Source organism: Aedes albopictus, chromosome 2, assembly GCF_035046485.1.
Source record: "Aedes albopictus strain Foshan chromosome 2, AalbF5, whole genome shotgun sequence".
NCBI classification, from domain to species: Eukaryota; Metazoa; Arthropoda; class Insecta; order Diptera; family Culicidae; genus Aedes; species Aedes albopictus.
Genome location: NC_085137.1, coordinates 288200211 through 288220448, shown reverse-complemented (window position 1 = coordinate 288220448; position 20238 = coordinate 288200211). Strand labels below are relative to the sequence as shown.

Genomic DNA, 20238 nt, shown 5'->3' with positions numbered 1-20238 from the left:
AATGAGCAGATGAAAAATTTGAAATAATAAAGACAATATTAAGTTTTCTCTGAAAATATGAAATTTTGTGAATAATACCCTACTTTCTTAAAAATTTTACGTGTTACAGAAACTCTTAGGTCAGTTTCTGAATCAGTGGATCAAAATCTATTGAATAAAAATATTGGTTATGATGAGCAGATGGAAAATTGAAAAATATAAAAACAATATTTTATTTTATGTGAAAAACTGAAATTTGTGAATAAAACCCTATATTTCTGAAAAAATTACGTGTTACAGAAATTCATAGGTCAGATTCCGAATCAGTATATGAAAATCTATTAAATACAAATATTGGTTGAGATGAGCAGATAAAAAAAATTGTAAAGACGGTAGTTTATTTTCTATTAAAATATGAAATTAGTGTTTAAAACCCTATTTTCTCAAAAATTTTACGTGTTACAGAAGTTCTTAGGTCAGATTTTAAATCAGAATATGAAAATCTATTGAATATAAATATTGGTAAAGATGGGCAGATAAAAAAAATAAAATTATAAATACAATAGTCTATTTTCTATGAAAATATGGAATTTGCCAATAAAACCTAATTTTTCTCAAAAAATTTACATATTACTAAAATTATTAGGTCAGATTCAGACTCAGTGGATCAAAATCTATTGAATATGAATATTGGTTATAATGAGCAGATGAAAAATTTAAAATTTTTAAGACAATATTAAATTTTCTTCGAAAATATGAAAATTTGTGAATAAAACCCTATTTTTCTCAAAAACTGTACGTGTTACAGGAATTCTGAAGTCAGATTCGGATTCAGCGGGCCAAATTCCATTAGAAATGGAACAAATGGTCAAAGTGCGTGAAAAAAGTTTCTATTTTGTCGACTAGTGTTATTCGACTTTGCTCGGATAGTTATCTAGATAAGTTGGACAAAAGAAAAAGTTCGCGCAATCTTTGTCGTTTGTTTTTTTTTTATCCGATAATTCTCTTCTCTGTCAAAACGCAAAAATGTTTTGTGAGTTCTGACATAATGTATGCACTAAATTTCCCTCTTTTTATTAATTCATGCACATTTTCAATTATCGCACCACCAGTTCAAGCCATAAACAGATGTTCTAGTGTAGACACTTTGTTAGAAGGGTCCAACTATAAGATACTTTGAAAAATCACGGTTTAAATCAAATGAAATCAACTCAATAAACGTACCTTCACCTACACAGAATGCACTAATTACAATAAAGATTACTCCCAACAGCCATCATAAAACAATGACCACCTAAATTAGTAACGCTTCATTTCTTGCTTCCTTCCTATCTACTTATTTGCAGGTGGACGAAGGTCGCCTGTATCAGGAAATCATTCGGGTGGAAGCGACAGACAAGGATTGCACTCCCCTGTTTGGCGACGTGTGCAAGTATGAAATTCTCACCAGTGATCAGCCGTTCACAATCGACAACGAGGGCTCCATCCGAAATACCGAGCCTTTGTCACACAAAGCGTCCCACAATCACATCCTGTCGGTCGTGGCCTACGACTGTGCGATGAAGCAATCCGCCCCCGTCATGGTGAACATCCGAGTGCGAAGAGTCTGCGAAGCACACGTCATGGGAGTAGCCGAGCGAATTGATTACATTGCCAACTCCATGGAGAGCGTATCCCTGTTCCCGAAGATACACCTGGAACTCTGCGACATGCAGTGCAAAGGAGAAGACATGGTTATTCAATCGTCGGTTTCACTAAAAACTAAACATATCTCATTTGGCTGCGACCGGGATGCAAGCCAATGCTTGAAGAAGCTTAGCGACGATGAGCAGATTGAGAGTGGGATGGTGGATCTCCTCCAGAAAAATACCGAATGGACAAAGGATCTGACGTACGACGAAGGAACTGAATCGATTTTCCATTTCGATGGAAGCTCTGGTGCCATTATTCCAAAAAATGTGCTAAAATCTCAGGATTTTGCAGCTCATCAGTTCAGCATTATGACCATGTTCCGCCATCACAGCATCGCTACCAACGATAAACACACCAAGGAACACATCATTTGCAGTGCTGACGACCACAAAATGAACCGCCATCATATGGCTCTATTTGTCCGTAATTGCAGACTTATTTTATTGCTGCGTAAAAACTTTAATGACGGCGATTTGAACATCTTCAGTCCAGCTGAATGGCGCTGGAAGGTTCCCCAGGTTTGCGATAACGAGTGGCATCATTACACAATCAACGTAGATTTGCCGAAAATTGACCTTTACATCGATGGCATTAAATTCGAGAGCAACGTGGAGGACCGCCATAGCAACCCAGAAGTGATTGACGACTGGCCATTGCACGCTGCCCACGGTATCAACACCACTCTCGCTATTGGAGCTTGCTATCAGGGATCGGAAAATCGTCTGAAGCATGGATTCAGTGGTGATATTTCCGAAATTAAACTGTCACTGAGAAAAATTCTCACTCCAAAACAAATTCGCTGCGGAACAGATTGCGCTGAAAAGCTGCTTCCTCCGCCAGACCACTTTTTGGAACCGGAACAACAAATCCAGTCCAACACACAAATGAACAAAATCATCATTGAGGGCAGCAACAAAAGCAATATTGAGCAGCTGCTCCAGCAAATTCAGTACATCAATTCAAAGGATAACCCAACGATTGGACGTCGCAACATTCAGGTCATGACCACAGTCAGCTGTCCAAATAAGAAAGCCATTCGATTGCCAACCATTGATACATACATTATGGTCACATCATCGAACATTTCATCGCCGCCAGCAACCGCATCGTCAACGTTGTTCAACAAAATCCTTGTCGACAAACCACTAACCGTCGACCAAAAGCCACAAATCGCCATCACTGGCAACTCCAATCATCTCGTATCATATCCGGACATCAAGGATGGCGTGAAAATCTTAGCACAAATCAACATCAGTATTTACACCGGCAAGGAAATCCGTCCAGCATTGCAGAAACTCGACTCCTGCAATGTCATCGTTTTCCCCAGCCTTAATCCGGATCACGAGGAAATCACCATCGACGACAAGGACGGCACGGACGAATCGTTGTTCAAGTTCGATATCAAAACCAAAATCAGCAAAGATGGCGTCGAAATGATCGGTTACGACACAATCGAGAACTACCAGCACATCCTGAAGTCGCTGGTCTACATCAACAAGAAGCCGGCGTACTACCTGAACCGGGTGTTCAAACTGACCTGCTCGCAGGTGGATGACCACTTCCGAAGTGCAGAGTACACGCTCACGCTGACGGTGCTGCACCCCAAACAGCAGCCCACGTCGGCGGCCACGTCATCCAACGTGGTGATGGCGGTACCGTCGGTCATTCCGACTTCGGCTGCCGACGGGCAGGTACATTCAAGCGCTGCGGTGGCCGCAGATTCGCATGGTGAGTACGATATAAACTCTACTTTCCCTCAAACCGTTAATTCCGAGGAATTGGCTAATAATTACTGAAAGTGACAATGAACTGTTGGATAGACAGAAATAATGCATAAGCTCATTTTTAAATAAACCAGAAGAGCGATCCATGTCGTCGACACTTCAAGTGCTAATTCAAACATAGTTTCCCTCATGGTACGCTGTATATAAACGTAATCCCACTATTTCCAGACTTTGATTACCCGAACCATTGTTAAGTACTTCACGCTGCGCACGTTGGCACAAATGTCCATAATAAAAGACTCCGTGCCTCTGGTTTAATGCATACCACAAATCTATATCATTGTTGGGATAGCATAACTTTGTGTAACTTATAACTAACTAACTTATAACCATGAAGAAGTGATGTTGTATTGTTATCATATACTGAGTCACATCACATGGCGACCGTGACAGGGCATTGAGAATGTGCTTTGAGCCAGTTCGCGAGAACCGCGAACCCCTTTCCAAAGGATGTGAAATCGATGTTCTCTGATTGAGCTAAAATTTCATCAGGGTATGTTTTTCCATATAAGAAATGATATCTGGCCGATTTTAGGATTTTTCCATTAGGAGGGAGTGGGGTAAAATAGCCCTCAAAGATTTCATGTCTAAAAATAGGTAAAATCACTAAAATCGCAATAACTGCCGCAAAAGTTAACGGATTAAGCTGAAATTTTGCATGGACACTCTATTCCTATGGCACTTCCATTGAAGCCAAGCGTTGGATATACTTTGATATTTAATTTGAAGAAATAAGTTATTTTCAAAAATTTTTTTTACGGTTTTCAGGGCGTCTATTTTTGTACCAACAGAACTAGGATGAAAAACTGAGTACTACGTTTTGAAGGATGACCCCCTAGAGCTTTCATTTGATATGTGACCCAAATGCGCCAACTTAAAAAAAAATCGATTTTTTTTCGGAGTATGCATTTTGCTCCATATTTTTAGCTGTCTAATAAGAAGTGTTATTGCAAATTATGACAACGTTATTTAACTTTCAAGGGTTTTTCTTCATTAATAATTCAGCAGAAAAATGGTGACTAAGAATTGCAATTATTGGATTTTTTTCATTTGGGGAAAGTAGGGTAAAACGAAAGAACGTTGCGACGATGTTCTCTGATCGAACTCGAATTTTCAGAGTTCGTTATTCTATTCAAGAATAGATGCTTTAATACATTTTTTTCATGAGAGGATAACGGGGTAAAACAATTCTCAAAAAAAGAAAATGTTGAAAATAATCAAAATTACAAAACCTACAAATGCTTTGGTAAAACTTGGCGAAATTTTATGAAGTTAGAAGTAATTGCTTAATTTTTATAGCTTATTCAAATGAGCTAGTCTGACAACATTTTGACGTCGAGAAATGTCACAGATTAGCACGTGATGTGTGATTCACCGGATTCCTTCCCGATTTTTCTTTTCACATGCATCTCCGATTCAATTTTTTTCTTAACCACTTAGCCTATTTTACAGCTCTTTTGTCCACTAGGGCACTACGTGAGCGATTCCAATTAGCTGCTGCATTTACACTTTGTACAGCGCCTAAATGTATTTTATTTTATTCTTATTCAACTATATCGAACTGGTTTGCTTTTGTGCTGCTTTCACTTTTCTACCCTGTCATTGGTAGAATGATAAGCACGATGATGAAATGATGTGTGGCTGTTGCAGTCCGATTGGGGGTCGTCCATTATAGGTTGCCGTTTGCCGATATCCATTAATCCGGGTCAATCTTAAAATCAGCCAGATAGCATCTCTTATATGGAAAACCATACCCTGAAAATTTCAGCTCAATCGGAGCACATCTATGCAAGAAAGGGTTGCGGCTCTCGCGAACTGACTCTTAAGCTACATACTTAAGAGTGTGAAAACGTTAGAAGCAGCGGTTTTTTGATCCAGCAGGGTGGACCATTAATACTATAATACACTGTAAATGGTCTTGATAATTATAAAATAACATATTGGTTACCTATAAATGCGATCAAAATGCTGTTTAGGTTACAAGCAAAGCAAAGCAAAGATAACCGTACACATCGTAGTTGCTACTCCGTGATTGACCAGAACAATCGAAGCTGCACATATAACCAATGAATGGTGCTTGGGACACTCTCTATGAGCACAATTAGAGTGTTCAACATTTGAAAATCAATAACGGCACCGGCCACGTCCTAACGGTCATCGGGAAAAGGGAAGAAATGTTAGTTCGACAACCGTTGTTACTAGAAACCGTGGAATCCACAGCATCCCCACAGTTGTCTCGGGAAGGAGTATTTGTTAGTAGGGTAGGGTAGGTATGGATCTTGGAGCCACCTTTGGTAGGTGCTATTATCCACTAGTTATATGAAAATACACGCCACGGTCTTCATCACGATTATAATGTATTTATTAGCGATGACCACCCCAAACAATAGAAAGGGTAATATACATACGTCAACGATCGTTCAATATTAAACTCGTCGCATTCAACAGTTGCGCCCCCATCTCCCTACCGAGATAACTGACCGATCCACAAAAATAACCGCGCGCTTCTGGTTCCATATTCAACTTTCGTGTCCTCATCTCCCTACCGTTAAAGCCGACCGACTCACGAAAATAGTCGCGCGCTTCTCACAGTATTGAACTTAGAGTATACGGAATATAAATTTTCAAGCTTAGATAGCTATTTACGAATCATGTATTTTACTAAAAATAGTCCCATGTATTACCTACGCTCGACGGCCGTTGAGGTAATTTAGCCAATTATTTTAAATTTTCTTAATGATTATTGTGAGTTGTAATTACTTTCCTCTAACAGTTTTTGTCGCTCCAATATTAGATCAGCACCAGAGTTACAAGATTAATTTGCAGAAATTACTAGACTCCAGAAGTCCTCATGAAAACGCATTGGCGAAAGTCGTCGGATGACCGCAACCACTCCTTGACTCCTTCGATTTTCTGCTATAAATATAGTTGGCTACCAAGTCCAAGCATCCATTTTCATCACTTCATGAGGAAGGACAATGTGCACCTGTCCCAAACACGCGTCACTTTTCACTTTTTCTGTCGAACAATGCAACCCGATCGAGATCCCCATCGCAACTCTCAAAATGCTGTTTTGAGTCACTGTACAAAAAGCGCAGGCATCCTTTATTTTGATTGTGAATTGCTGGATTTTTCACGGAAATAATTGATTTTTTCATAGGAACTCTTGAGTGCATTTCGGAAGGACTTTTGAAGGTGTAGTAGTTGGCTTTCATACTTTTTAAACAGACTTCCAAACTTAGGGAGTTTCTCTTATTGTTGGTGTAATAGAGGATTACGGTTTACCCGGTCCAACTATTAGCAACAAAAGAAGTAAAACCCGTATGATTGCTAAAAGTCAAGTGTGTTTTCTTTATTCAAATCGGTGTATTTATATCGTTTTGTCCCACATATTACTTTGGGACGAACCAGGGTAGATACCTGGAGTGTCATGTTAACGAAGGCTCGCCTTTCGTGGGAACGCCGCTGTCAGCAGAACATGTCTGGACTGAGGCTGTCTAAGCCGGGCGCATATTGCATTCACAGTAAATACTTAAATTGCATTATCGTGCTTTCAGGTGCACCATACAATGATGGTCACACATAATTTTATGACGGTGTGTTTAAAGAAGAAAGTTAACAAAAAAAAGATGATAATCATAAGGACCATCACAAAGGCATGTCCATTAGAACTTCTGAAGGAATACCCTGAGCAATATAATTTACGCTAATTGTGGAAACGACCGACTGATTGGTAAAATTATCCCTCTACAATTGGTTTTTCGGTCCGTATAAATTATGAGCGGAGTGATTCTATTTAATCTGACGTTTCGGCCCTTAGTTTGGGCCTTCTTCAGGGAGGTTATAGGGGTACCGCTACTTGCTTGTCGCCGGTTGCTTGGCGTAGCGTTGTCGGGTTTGGTAGATTCAGTCTTGTGTTGGCTTTTTTGGGTAGATGGTGATCACTCGAAGGTGTAGTTTTCTAAATTCGGATTTACCATCGAACACTAACATGGCGTCTAGACACTGAATACTGAGGCTTAAACCAAGGGCCGAAACGTCGGATGAAATAGAAACACCCCGCTCATAATTTATCCGGAGCGAAATGCCAATTGTAGGGAGATAATATAAGTGAGGGGTTGGCAAAGAAATGTTAGTGATAAAACACACTTTTGAGTACGTGAGGTTTACATTTTTACACCAATTTTTCATCCCATACAACATGTATAGAGTTTCAAAATCGATCAATTTTTTTCGATTATTTGTAATTTTTATAACCATCGTAAAAATAAGCTTATGAAAGTTCCTGAAAGCTTGAAATCTAAAGGATTGTTTGATATGCTCAGCTCAAAGGCGACAAAATAGTCACTTACACTTCTTTGCATCTGGGTCCCTCAATTTACGTTGATAGACAAGTCATGCAAAAGATAAAAATCACCCGCACAATACGAAGTCTCGTGATTCCATAAACACGCACACTTATATCTTATTTAGATATAAGAATAAATAAAAATCGACTTCTAACTGACAGCATTGTCGGCTAAACTTCCTGAAACTTGTTTATATAATTCAGGCTTGGTTGGGAAGGGTTTGAGGTCAACTCTAAGTTCAACAGGTTAAAAAAACTATGACGAGAAGAACAAAACTGCCGAAAATACACAAATTCTCCTACTTTGTGCAAAACTTTTCTTCTCTTGTTTATAATCAACAGCTCATATCTAGGCATATAATGTTCTCCCTTTTAAAGTATCTTTAACGAGAAGGCCATCCATCTCAATCAACTTTTTTTTATCTTTTCAGAAACCAACCAGTATGCTCATGCGATGCTCCACTCGCATGACATCCAGGAGTCACAGTCCAAAGTGCACAACCTGGCGCACGACAAAGCCCAGCTGGCCTCGTCCCACTCGACCATGTTGATCGTGGTCATATGTGCGTCGTTTGTGCTGTTAATCTGCGGAGTAGGAATTGCCCGCCTGCGGAACAACGGAAGCGGAAGCGGTGCCAGTCAGTCTCAGAATGTGGACAAGCACCAACCCTGCCCGAAGGTGGCACCCGAGCAGCAGCTGGACTGGGACGACTCGGCCCTCACCATCACCATCAATCCAATGCAGAATGATAACCTCTCGGACGAGAGCTCCGAGTCGGAAAATTCCGATTCGGAAGATGAGGAAGTTATCAACGGACGTTACAAAAATGTTAGCCAACTAGAATGGGACAACTCAACAATGTGAGTATAAACTTATGCACATACGACCACAAGCCAACCAAAACGGAACAAAGATTGTTGCTTTTCACCTGTGAGCTCGTTTCCGTCACTACCCACTGTACTCACAAGTATGAAAGATATGTGACACAGCATTGCTCATTTCATTTTGCACTCCCTCCCCCTAATGCATACATTCAACTCAATTCAGTAGCATGGTTCGTACCTAGCAAATGTCAACCTGCTAGTGCTTGTCTGATAAAATGGAATGCAGAGAATAGGGATAATCAACTTCGCTTTCCTTCTGCAGGATATTGCAGTTTTCTCTGCTATCAAATGCAAGAACCGCAATGAGGACCACGTAAACTCCTTTTTTCTCTCTCCATCTCATTCCTACGTGATTACTTGCACCGGTGATTGCACCTGTCTCGAATGAAAACTGGAAAGTAATTATCGTTATACCTTATGTATAGAATGTAGACCGCAAATATTACTTCCAGAAAGGAATTACAGCCAAGTAGCATTAAACGCAATGACCTTTTAGTAAGATCACGCTGAGGGTTGCTTTCAATCTCGGCCAATTCAATGGTTTTCTAAAGAGTTTAACTTATTTTTGATTTCCAAAGCATAAAATATCTTCACGACTACCACAAGAAATGATAATTCAAAAGTTACCTATTTTATAGAAGTGCTCATCGAATACAGCTTTTTTCAACTTAGTATACACTATCGGAACAAAGTTGGAAGAAACATTTCCAATAACCACTTCGTAAGTTTTTTATACTGAACTATGTATTCATCCAATATCTACAACTTGCACAAATGACGCTGCTTTTTTCTCGTCCCATTGAAGATAATTAAGCTTCCTGCGACTGAACTATTCTCGTGGCATTCCACGTTTTGCTTCCGTAACGATCCAGTAGCTGCAGCAGCAAACGCGAATGAGAGGTCTTCGAAGTACAAAAGAGAAGGTACACCGAACTCATGCTGACTGAGCGTGAACTTTCGAATGAAAAGTGGGAAATCTGTTCATAATTAATAAATTAGTAATTCATGAGGGAATCAGAGACACCGCGGCGTATCTAGGGAAAATGAAAGAAAATGAGCATCCGGAATCAATTCTGCATTTCCACATTAACATCTTGCAAGAGTGGAACAGTACTTTCCAATGTTTGCCAATCTTTGGCAAACTGTTTCTTACAAACTTGTGCCATTGAATCAAATTCTGTGAACTGTGATCCAGAGTCAATGCCACTCGCCCTATTTGTTTCGTATTCCAATAAAAAAAAGTTAAACATACCAAAATTGAAATAAGCATTAGGCGTAAATATAATAATATATGTTGAGTGAAGTAGAATAAAGATCATCAGTGAGTGAGCAGCATTAGTTTGATCAACAGCATGCCTACTCGTCCGGCTAAGCACCATATGAAGTTTTACTAACAAATTTGGCTATGTTTGAACTACAAGACCGTCACAAAACTCAGGTCTAGGATCGTAGTAAAATATACAGTGATAGTTCTCAGTTAGGAAGTGAATGATTTAGCGCAGGGCCCAGAATTGCATCTTTCAGTAATCTATGAAACCATTGTCGATAGTGAAGAATAGCAGTTTAAAATATACCTTTAATAATTGTTTGCCTGTTGTGTTTATATACAGGGGATAGACAAAATGATAGGGACAGGCAAAATTTTCACTTAAAAAAAAATGTTCAACTAGCTGTAACTTTTCGAAAAGTCCCTCAAATATTCTCTCATTTTCATTGTAACTTGATCCTAAGTAAGCCTATATTATTTGGTCATTATACACAAAATTGGTCATACCTCAAGGACGAAAAATAAGTGCATTCCAAAAATTTCAGCGATCAAAGCTTATAAAATCACCTTCTTAAAAATATTTTTTTTTAATTTTCTGTGAGTTCGGGCATAGTTGTTCCGGCTTTTCTTTACGAATTTTCTCAACTATGGATAATTTTATGGAAAACTTTTTCCAGTTCGTATTTTTTGGATTTCTGAGAAAATTTGCTGACATTTTCTAAAGAAACTTTGTTTCTACGATGCTTCATTCTTGGGTTATGATTTTTCAAAGTACAAGTGTCACGGAAAACAAAAAAAAATCCAGGAAAATAGGTGACCCTGAATTTTTCTCATTTTTTTTTTCGTTCATACACTCCCGTTCAAAAGTTTGGGGTCACCCCCTCAAAAACATGTCATTTTTTTAGGCCCATATCTCCGCCAATTTGCATCCGATTTCAAAACCCTAGGTTTCATTCAAAAGATAATAAGTCAAAGAAACATTAAACATGATTTAAAAGAAACTTTTTAAAAAAAAAATTGTATGTAAACTTAACCCAAAGTTGCCAAATTTTCTAAAAAATGAATATAAACTTACGGCAGTGTCGCTGGAAGTTGAGTTGACCAAATTTTAAGATGAGAGCGGTAATATGACCCATTTTCTATTTGCTTTCAACTGCTTTTTACAGAACTTAGCTAAAAAATCTAGAAAAAAAGTTATTAAGTAAATTAATCCTTGATGTCATCGACCAAAAGTTTGGGGTCACCCCTCAAAATGATGTATCGGCCAAAAGTTTGGGGTCACTTTCGTAAAACATGGAAAAGTGATTTGTTGATACCTTTGTCATCTTTCATTCAATTTTAATTCTTCTTGGCTTATTTGAAACAAAATGAATGATACTTACTGCATAGACATTGAACCACACATATTTGTTGAAATTTACATACTAAAACTTAACGTAAAGTTGCCTCATTTTTTGAAGCGTGGTAAAATGTGCTAACTTTACATAACATTTTTATATACAAAAATCGTTAAATTCGTTAAGTTAAAGACATCAAACGTAAATCTAGTTAATTATCTATGAAATGAGCCAAAAATAATTAAAATTGAACTATAGATGACGAAGATATCATCAAATCACTTTTCCATGTTTTACGAAAGTGACCCCAAACTTTTGGCCGATACATCATATCGAGGGGTGACCCCAAACTTTTGGTCGATGACATCAAGGATTAATTTACTTAATAACTTTTTTTCTAGATTTTTTAGCTAAGTTCTATAAAAAGTAGTTGAAAGCTAATAGAAAATGAGTCATATTACAGCTCTCATCTTAAAATTTGGTCGACCCAACTTCCAGCGACACTGCCGTAAGTTTATATTCATTTTTTAGAAAATTTGGCAACTTTGGGTTAAGTTTACACACTAATTTTTTTGAAAAAGTTTCTTTTAAATCATGTTCAAAGTTTCTTTGACTTATTATCTTTTGAATGAAACCTAGGGTTTTGAAATCGACCGCAAATTGGCGGAGATATGGGCCTAAAAAATGACATGTTTTTGAGGGGGTGACCCCAAACTTTTGAACGGGAGTGTATGTCCATGAGCCCCGCCTGTGGCCCAATTTGTACGATAATAAAAAAAACAGGAGATCATGGGAAAATTTTCCAAAAAAAACGATAAAAAATTAGTGGGACGAATTCTTAACCCTTTATTAGGGCGAAGAAAACTAGAAGCACTGTCAACGCATACTATTATGGAAAAGATTTTATACATGATTACATGTACAAAACTATTTTTGTTTGAAAGAAACTCTCAAAAATCTAGGTGGCAATATAGTTGCCACTGCCCGTTTACCCCAAAAACGAGCTTTTGAGGTGGCAATATAGTTTAGACCACCAGCGCTGGTGGCAATATTCTTGCCACTGCCCGTTTAGGGTACTTTTCTTCTTTTGACTTCGACAAAAAGCCGGAAAAGAAATTTTAGAGTGAATTAGGGCTTAACACATAATATAAACTGTGTAGTTTAGCTCATGTCAACCCATAATTTGATTATTTCTTAAAATATTTATCAATTCTATAATTTTACAATAAGTTTGAGCTAATTTTCTTCACGCGGTCAAATTTAGCCATTTTTGAGACTACAAATGGCTCCCAAATTGTTGTTAAAGCTTTGTTTAGTACCAAAAAAATATCAGGCGTTGTTAATAATCCCAATTTTGCGTAAACAAAAAAAAAGTTCGAAATAGATTGTTTTAAAACAGAAAAAATACTAACATTAGGTGGCAATATAGTTGCCACTGTCTTATAAAGGGTAAAACTTTTTTTACCAAATCCTATCAAGTTATACAAAATTTAATTCACCGATGTCCACAATCACCTCCGTATGAAAAAACGACAAAAATTATAGCTATTGGGCAGGGTATGAGTACTGTTTTCAATATCATGCCTCATATTTATTCTTTGGGGGTGGAAGCTCAAGTAAAATATTATCTCCTGGCCGCCCTTTAAAAACACCACCCCCGGCGAAGACTGGTGCTTGAGCCTAGCTATTTAGCACTGTAGTTGGAGCAAATTCCAATGCAGAACCCGTAGCTTCCGAGAAGGTAAGCTCAGCTCCCTGGGTTAGTGGGTAAGTGTCAGGCCCTGCGAGCCAGCCGTAAAAAAGACTAGCACCGAAAAATCAACAAGAGTAGAATGCGAACCGATACCAATGGCGACGACCACAGCGACGAAAAGGGACTTGCGATTGGAAGCTCGGTACGTGGAGCTGCAGATCTCTCAACTTCATCGGGAGCACCCGCATACTCGCCTATATACTGAAGGACCACGGGTTCGGAATCGTAGCGCTGCAGGAGGTGTGCTGGACAGGATCCATGGTGCGAACGTTTAGAGGTAATCATACCATCTACCAGAGTTGTGGCAACACACGTGAGATGGGAAGAGCTTTTAAAGTGATGGGCGACATGCAGAGACGCGTGATCGGTTGGGGGCCGATCGACGAAAGAATGTGCAGGTTGAGGATCAAGGGCCGATTCTTCAACATCAGCATAATAAACGAGCACAGCCCCCACTCCGGAAGCACAGATAGTGACAAAACGCACTTAACGCGCAGCTAGAACGCGAGTACGACCGCTGCCCAAACCACGACGTCAAGTTTATCATAGGAGACCTAAACGCTCAGATAGACCAGGAGGAGAAATTCAGACCGACGATTGGAAAGTTCAGCGCCTACCAGCTGATGAACGAAAATGGCCTACGCCTCATCGATTTCTCCGCCTCCAAGAACATGGCCATTCGTACCACCTTCTTCCAGCACAGCCTCCCAAATAGTTACACCTGGAGATCACCACAACAAACGGAATCGCAAATCGACCACGTTCTGATTGATGGACGGCACTTCTCCGACATTATTGACGTCAGGACCTATCGTGGCGCTAATCAACTCTGATCACTACCTGGTGATGGTTAAACTGCGCCCTGTCTCCATTATTAACAATGTACAGTACCGGCGGCCGCCCCGGTGCACTCTAGAGCGACTGAAACAACCGGATGTCGCCACCGCATACGCACAGAATCTCGAGGTAGACAGAAGCGGAAGCAGCAGACCCGTCTCTTCCAAGAGAAAAAGCGCCGCCTGGAAGAAGCGAAGTGCGAGGAAATGGAACTGCTGTGCCGTTCACAAGAAACACGTAAGTTCTACCAGAAGCTCAACGCATCCCGCGAAGGCTACGTGCCGCAAGCCGAAATCTGCAGAGATAAGGACAGGAGCCTCCTGGCGGACAAACGTGAGGTGATCGAAAGGTGGAAGCAGCACTTCGACGAGCACCGGAATTGCGAAGAGAATGTAGGCACGGGCGATCAAGGCAGCAGAGGAAATGGCTATGTTGGTGCAGCAGAAGACGGGAACGAATCAACTTCCACGCTGAGGGAAATTAATTATGCCATCCACTAGCTTAAAAATAATAAAGCGGCTGGTAAGGACGGTATCGCAGCAGAACTCATCAAGATGGCCCCGGAAAAGTTGGCCACCTGTCTGCACCAGTTAGTGGTCAAGATCTGGGATTCCGAACAAGAAAGCCGACAAATTAATGTGTGAGAACTTTCGAGCGATCACCATTTTGAATGCCGCCTACAAAGTGCTATCCCAGATCATCTTCCGTCGTCTTTCACCTAAAGTAAATGAGTTCGAGGGAAGTTACCAAGCCGGTTTCATCGACGGCGGGTCGACAACAGATCAGATCTTCACCGTACGGCTTTGAATACTAGGTACAAACGCACCACCTGTTCATCGACTTCAAGGCGGCATACAACAGTATCGACCACACAGAGCTATGGCAAATCATGGACGAGAACAGCTTTCCCGGGAAGCTCACCAGACTGATAACGATGGCCGGTGTGCAGAACAGCGTAAGGGTTTCGGGTGAACTGCCCAGTTCATTCGAATCTCGACGGGTTTACGAGCGACACGTGCTCAGAACAATCTTCAGCGGCGTGCAGGAGAACGGTGTGTGGCGGAGAAGGATGAGCCACGAGCTCGCTGCACTCTACGGTGAACCCAACATCCTGAAAGTGGCTAAAGCTGGACGGATAGCAGGGCATTTTGCAAGAACGCCGGACAATAACCCTGCAAAGTTGATGTTTGCTAACCATCCAGTTGGTACAAGAAGGCGGGAAGCGCAGAGAGCACAATGGGCGGACCAGGTGGAGCGTGATGTGGCGAGCGTTGGGCGTGACCGACGTTGGAGAGCTGCAGCAGCAAATTGAATATTATGGCGGCAGATTGTTGATTCAGTGTTGTGATGAATTTGATGTTGAACTAAATAAATGAGATGAATGAATTTATTCTAATTTTGATTTAACCCTCGAGCAGTCGCGTCTTTGACTACATGCAGCGACGTCGCACTCACACTGTGTACCACAAGCGTGCATTTTTCATGGTGCGACGCGACCGCTCCCGGGTTAAAATAAAACGGCGATGTGGACATTGGCGTAGCTGGGATTTTTTTTATTATGGAAAGAAACCAGGTGTTAACATAATTGGATACTTTCAATAATGTTTGACAACTTTCAATTGAAGTGTTCATCTTTTTCGAAAAAGATATTTAAGACTATTGGGCTATAATGCATTTTTTGACAGAACCTATAAAAGTGTTATTCCAAGAGAAATATTTTTCGTTTTTTATTCCGTTATATTCAAATTCCTAGAGGAATTATTACCAAAATCTAAAGAATGCGAGGCAGGTCCAGCTACTAAATATTTTGTTAAATGGATTAGAATATCTTTAAAACAATCCTTTCAAGAATCTTATTTAAAATCTTTTTTAAAATTATTTCATGAAAGCCATAAGATATACCATGAAATCCTTTATTGATGAAACCTCCAGGAGGTTATCCTATCTAAAAATAACTTCGACAATTTCATCACGAAATTTCACTTAACTTCAAGTTGTTTCTTCAATTGTTAGTTGTGTTTGAGAGAAATTGTTTTCTTATTGTTCTTATTGAATTGTATTACATAACCACTGGCACAGGCTATGAATTTGTGGTGTGGTATTTTGTGCAGTGGGATGCTGGAAAAATCCCAACCCAAGTTGATCTGGTCTCAGTGCTATGCTGTCCTTTTACCTCGGCAATATGATACGTTTTTTTTCATTAATCTCTAAGGAAATTCCTGCAGAGCCTTAATACGGAATGCCGTTTCTGCTGAAAAAAATCTAAAAATTCTTGTAGATTTTTCTTCAAAATTTTTAGTTGAAATTCCTCTATTAATTCTTACCCAGAACATTTTCATGACTTTCGTAAGAAACTTCATCTAAAAGTCTTTTTTGTGTAAAACCATCATTGTGTCATAACCTTTCCGAGTTTAAATCAATTTTCGTAATTTATGGAGTACGTAATGAAGTAAGATTTAGTAATTTCTATCAATTCAAGACCAGAACGTTGGACAAGAAGATCATTGTTGTGATAGTTGTTGTTCAATAACGGCCCTTTGTTAATTTCAACTACTATTGATTTTTTCTCGTAGCTTATTTCATTGTCCTCTCCTCCTTTGAGTAGTATTATTAATTTTGATTTACCAAAGACGGCCAATAAGTTAATTATTGCAAAAGACCTTTACTTATAAAGGGTTTGAAACATCTTGGCACCCCTAAACATAAAAATTTTCATTAAAATCGATTGAGTATTGGCGCAGATATTGTCGATATCATAAAATCATAAATTTTAGAAAATTTGGGCACCCATTTCAAAAAATTGCTTAGTCTATAACTTTTTTGTTACCGCATCAAAACGTTTGAAAATTTCACTCGATATTCTTAACATAGTATCAATTAAGTGGTAAAAATTTGATCGGAATCGGTTCAGTACTTTTTCTAGTAAATATCCAAAGCTCAAATCGCTTCAAGGTAAATTTTAGGTACTTTTTGACCATTTTTTAGTTCCGCGTGTACTATTTTGACTGTAGACCTGGAACACTGTCCCGATTTTTATAAAACTTTGACAGTGTAAAATTGTTGTGTTAAACTGTTTACAGTGAACATTTCAGCCATTTTTGTTGAGTACTTTTAAAGTAAGAGCAGTTTGAATTTCACTATACCAAAAACCACATCTGCTTATTGTGACATAGTGCGACATATATGGCTATAACTTTTTAACGGTATGATCCAATTGAATGAAATTTTGACAAATTACTTCTACATACATACTTTACGTACATAAAAATTTTCATTGAAATCGGTTCAGTATTTTTGGCGCCAGAGTTGAAACGGCAAAAAAGTGATATTTTCCGAAATGTTTGTTTGCACACGATTCTCAAGTGGCAATTCCCTTGTTTCAACGATATCTCCGCCAATACTCAACCGATTTTAATGAAAATTTTATGGTATTAGCTACACATAAAGCTATTCATGGTCAAAATTAGCTATTTTGGCGAACGCAATCAAAAGTTATACAATATTTTCTGTGTGCCAATTTCATCGTGGACACCCTTTACTCGTATTTAAAAGTAAAGTTTATTTTCTATTCCAGCTATTACGGCCGTTACAAATATTTATTTCACTTTTTGTCCACTCTTTGGCTGGTCTAGGGGGAGGGATAAAAACAATAAAGCATTTTATCTGAAAAATATTAGAAACTCGTCGGTTTTATTCAAAATTAAAAAAAAAAAACAACGATGTTTTGATAAATATTTTTATCTGCCCAAAATGCAAAATCCAGCCAAATTTAGTTGAAGGGCAGGGGGGGACAAAAAGTCAAAATGACACCTATATCAGCCGTACTTTGCTTGTCTACTATTTGAATAATAGGTTTATTGCCGAAAAAATCGACATTCCGAACATTCCGTATCCAAATGTATGTAATTAGTACATCGATAATATCATATGAGCTCGCAATGCAGACAACAATGTTTGATCCATAATATCTCTAAATCGACAGCGGTTCGACATAATCTGAAAACAAAAATCTAATTACCATGCTGGCCAAATTGCATAGAAAGATTAATATGCTTGCTTGGGCCTTATTGATGCATTCCATAAAGCATCATTAAACCAGATAGCTGCCTTTTAATGCCATCCTAATTGCGCCAAATTGAAACTAATGAAATTATTCTCGCCCGCCCGCACTCGCTTATCACATAACTCTCATTTTTAATCCGTTCTCTCTCTTCATGTCTCTGTCTCGTTTCAGCTAAATGAATATATCAGAAATTTTAAATTATGGAAAATTTATTGCATATTTTAAAATTAATAAAACAAACAAATTGAAACAAGCAAAATTGCCATCCACTTTCCAACTTGTACAACACACTCACACAATGAAAACTATACAGAGCCACACGCAAAACACGAACACGTATAGGATTATTACAGAAACAACAGCAACAACAACAACAACACAAACAGCAGAAACAACAGCAGCAGAATATCTTCAATAGCAAACAACGCGCGAAGTAGTGTATAAACTCTGATGGAGATGAGCGAACTCAGACGACAACAAAAAAAAATCCGGGAAAAAACGGAACCCATCCATTTTGGTTCTACAGAGGCACTGACCAACAACAACGGCTCGACCGTTCGACATCCGACAGTGGACAGTAGTAGTGTGGACAAGGTGGTTAGAGAAACCATATGAGCCACGTGAGGGTAGCGGGGGTAAGCGCGACACACACAACAGATGAACAGAGCCCGATCTATGCATTATTAACGAGCGCAAACAATAGTGATAACTGAAACGTGGCGGCAGGCAGGCAGCTCTGAACCGATCCGAACCAATACTGGCAGTGCGCGGTGAATGTGTGTGGGAAGAAGGGGGCGCACACGTGCGCGAAAGTAAATGTAGAGAAAAAAAGAACCATCGTTCATTTCAATACGATTTCATTATGTGTAGGTTATGGTTTATTTTATTTTTTGCCTGCTCTTGTTAGAAGTGACCAGGTAGGGAAATGGCAGGACACCACACGTTGTGAATGGTTTTAAATGTACCAATGTGAATTAAGTGCATGTTTTTCATGTTAGGCAAAATTGATGGAGTGTTAAAAGGTGTATTTGAATCATAGTTTCTAAATTTAGAATGAAAAACATAGAATCGATGTTTACATTCTGGTCAAAGATTATAACAATGAATTATTATATTTATTTATTATTTAGACATCTATCACAACACCAACACACTCGCTTCTGCTTCTACCTGCAACCAAGCACTTCTTCAGAGTAAAGCATTTAACTGCAGTAATAGATCAAAAAATCAGAACCTTACAAATACACACTACATAGTACATTTGAGCGGTGGCTAATAATATTGAGTAAACTTCGTGAAGCATGCAGCACTTAAACCACATTTGTAACGCTCTGAACGTTTTTGTGGTTTGTCTACGTCTTGGCCACTGATTATCTCAGAAAATTGGACTTCTAGGGAATTATCTGATTCAAAACAGATTCCAATAATCTCTCCTTCATTTGAATAGCTCAAGTAATGCGAAAATTTCCTCCAAAGCCATTGCATTGAACGTGTCTGGCCCCGAGAGATTTCAAACCCAAAATGGAGACACAGCATCCCACTCGTCATCACCCCCAGCACTTCATTATTGCGTGAATGGCATTATAACGTTTATCGCATGTACTTGTAGAGGTTCGACTGGGAGGTTGACTTAATTCTCGGGGATTTCGGCTTTCAGTCAAAGAAAAGCGTTGATTTTCTTATCTCATCGCCAACGTTTCGATCCAGATGTTGGGATCTGTTCGATCAGCTGTTAGCTCTGGCAGTGTTGGCAAGTGTCGTGGATCCTCCTGGTGTAGACCTCCCATTTTGTACCACCCACCCACTACCTTCGGGGGTGCTGGCAGTAAATGAGACTTGTGCAGTGCAAATTCAAAACGAGACAATCAACCGTGAGATGTACACGGGATTGGACAAAATTGATTAATTTCGAGCCCTGAAGAAGATCCCAACATCTGGATCGAAACGTTGGCGATGAGATAAGAAAATCAACGCTTTTCTTTGACTGAAAGCCGAAATCCCCGAGAATTAAGTTTATCGCATGACGCGCGCAAAGTATAATAATAATTGAAATATAATCAGCCGGGTGTCGCCCGCGGCGGAGATGACAACAGGATGGCAGGCATCAACGTGATTACCTACTAACACCTTTCGATAATGACACCGAGCCGGCCAACCCAACCGACTGACTGACTGAATGTCGATACTGGCTGGCGCTGGCAGATGAAGCTGGCTGCCAACGATTCGACGATGGTTATTGTTGTTTGCCGGTTTCGTGTTATCATCATTACTCCATTTCCAGGATGAACAGGAC

At 39.3% G+C, this 20238-nt stretch overlaps 1 protein-coding gene across 5 annotated transcripts in view; it reads left to right on the top strand.

The window, feature by feature from the left end:
- LOC109408169 (calsyntenin-1) overlaps positions 1-19372 on the top strand; it is a 459649-nt gene extending 440277 nt beyond the window's left edge. For all 5 annotated transcript variants that reach the window (XM_029872892.2, XM_029872896.2, XM_029872893.2 and 2 more), the window contains exons 6-8: positions 1326-3399; positions 8235-8664; positions 18117-19372. In XM_029872892.2, coding sequence (XP_029728752.2) covers positions 1326-3399; positions 8235-8664; positions 18117-18120 — 2508 coding nt within the window. In that variant the 3' untranslated portion in view covers positions 18121-19372. The remainder of the gene's footprint in view (positions 1-1325; positions 3400-8234; positions 8665-18116) is intronic.
- The last annotated feature ends 866 nt before the right edge of the window (positions 19373-20238 follow it).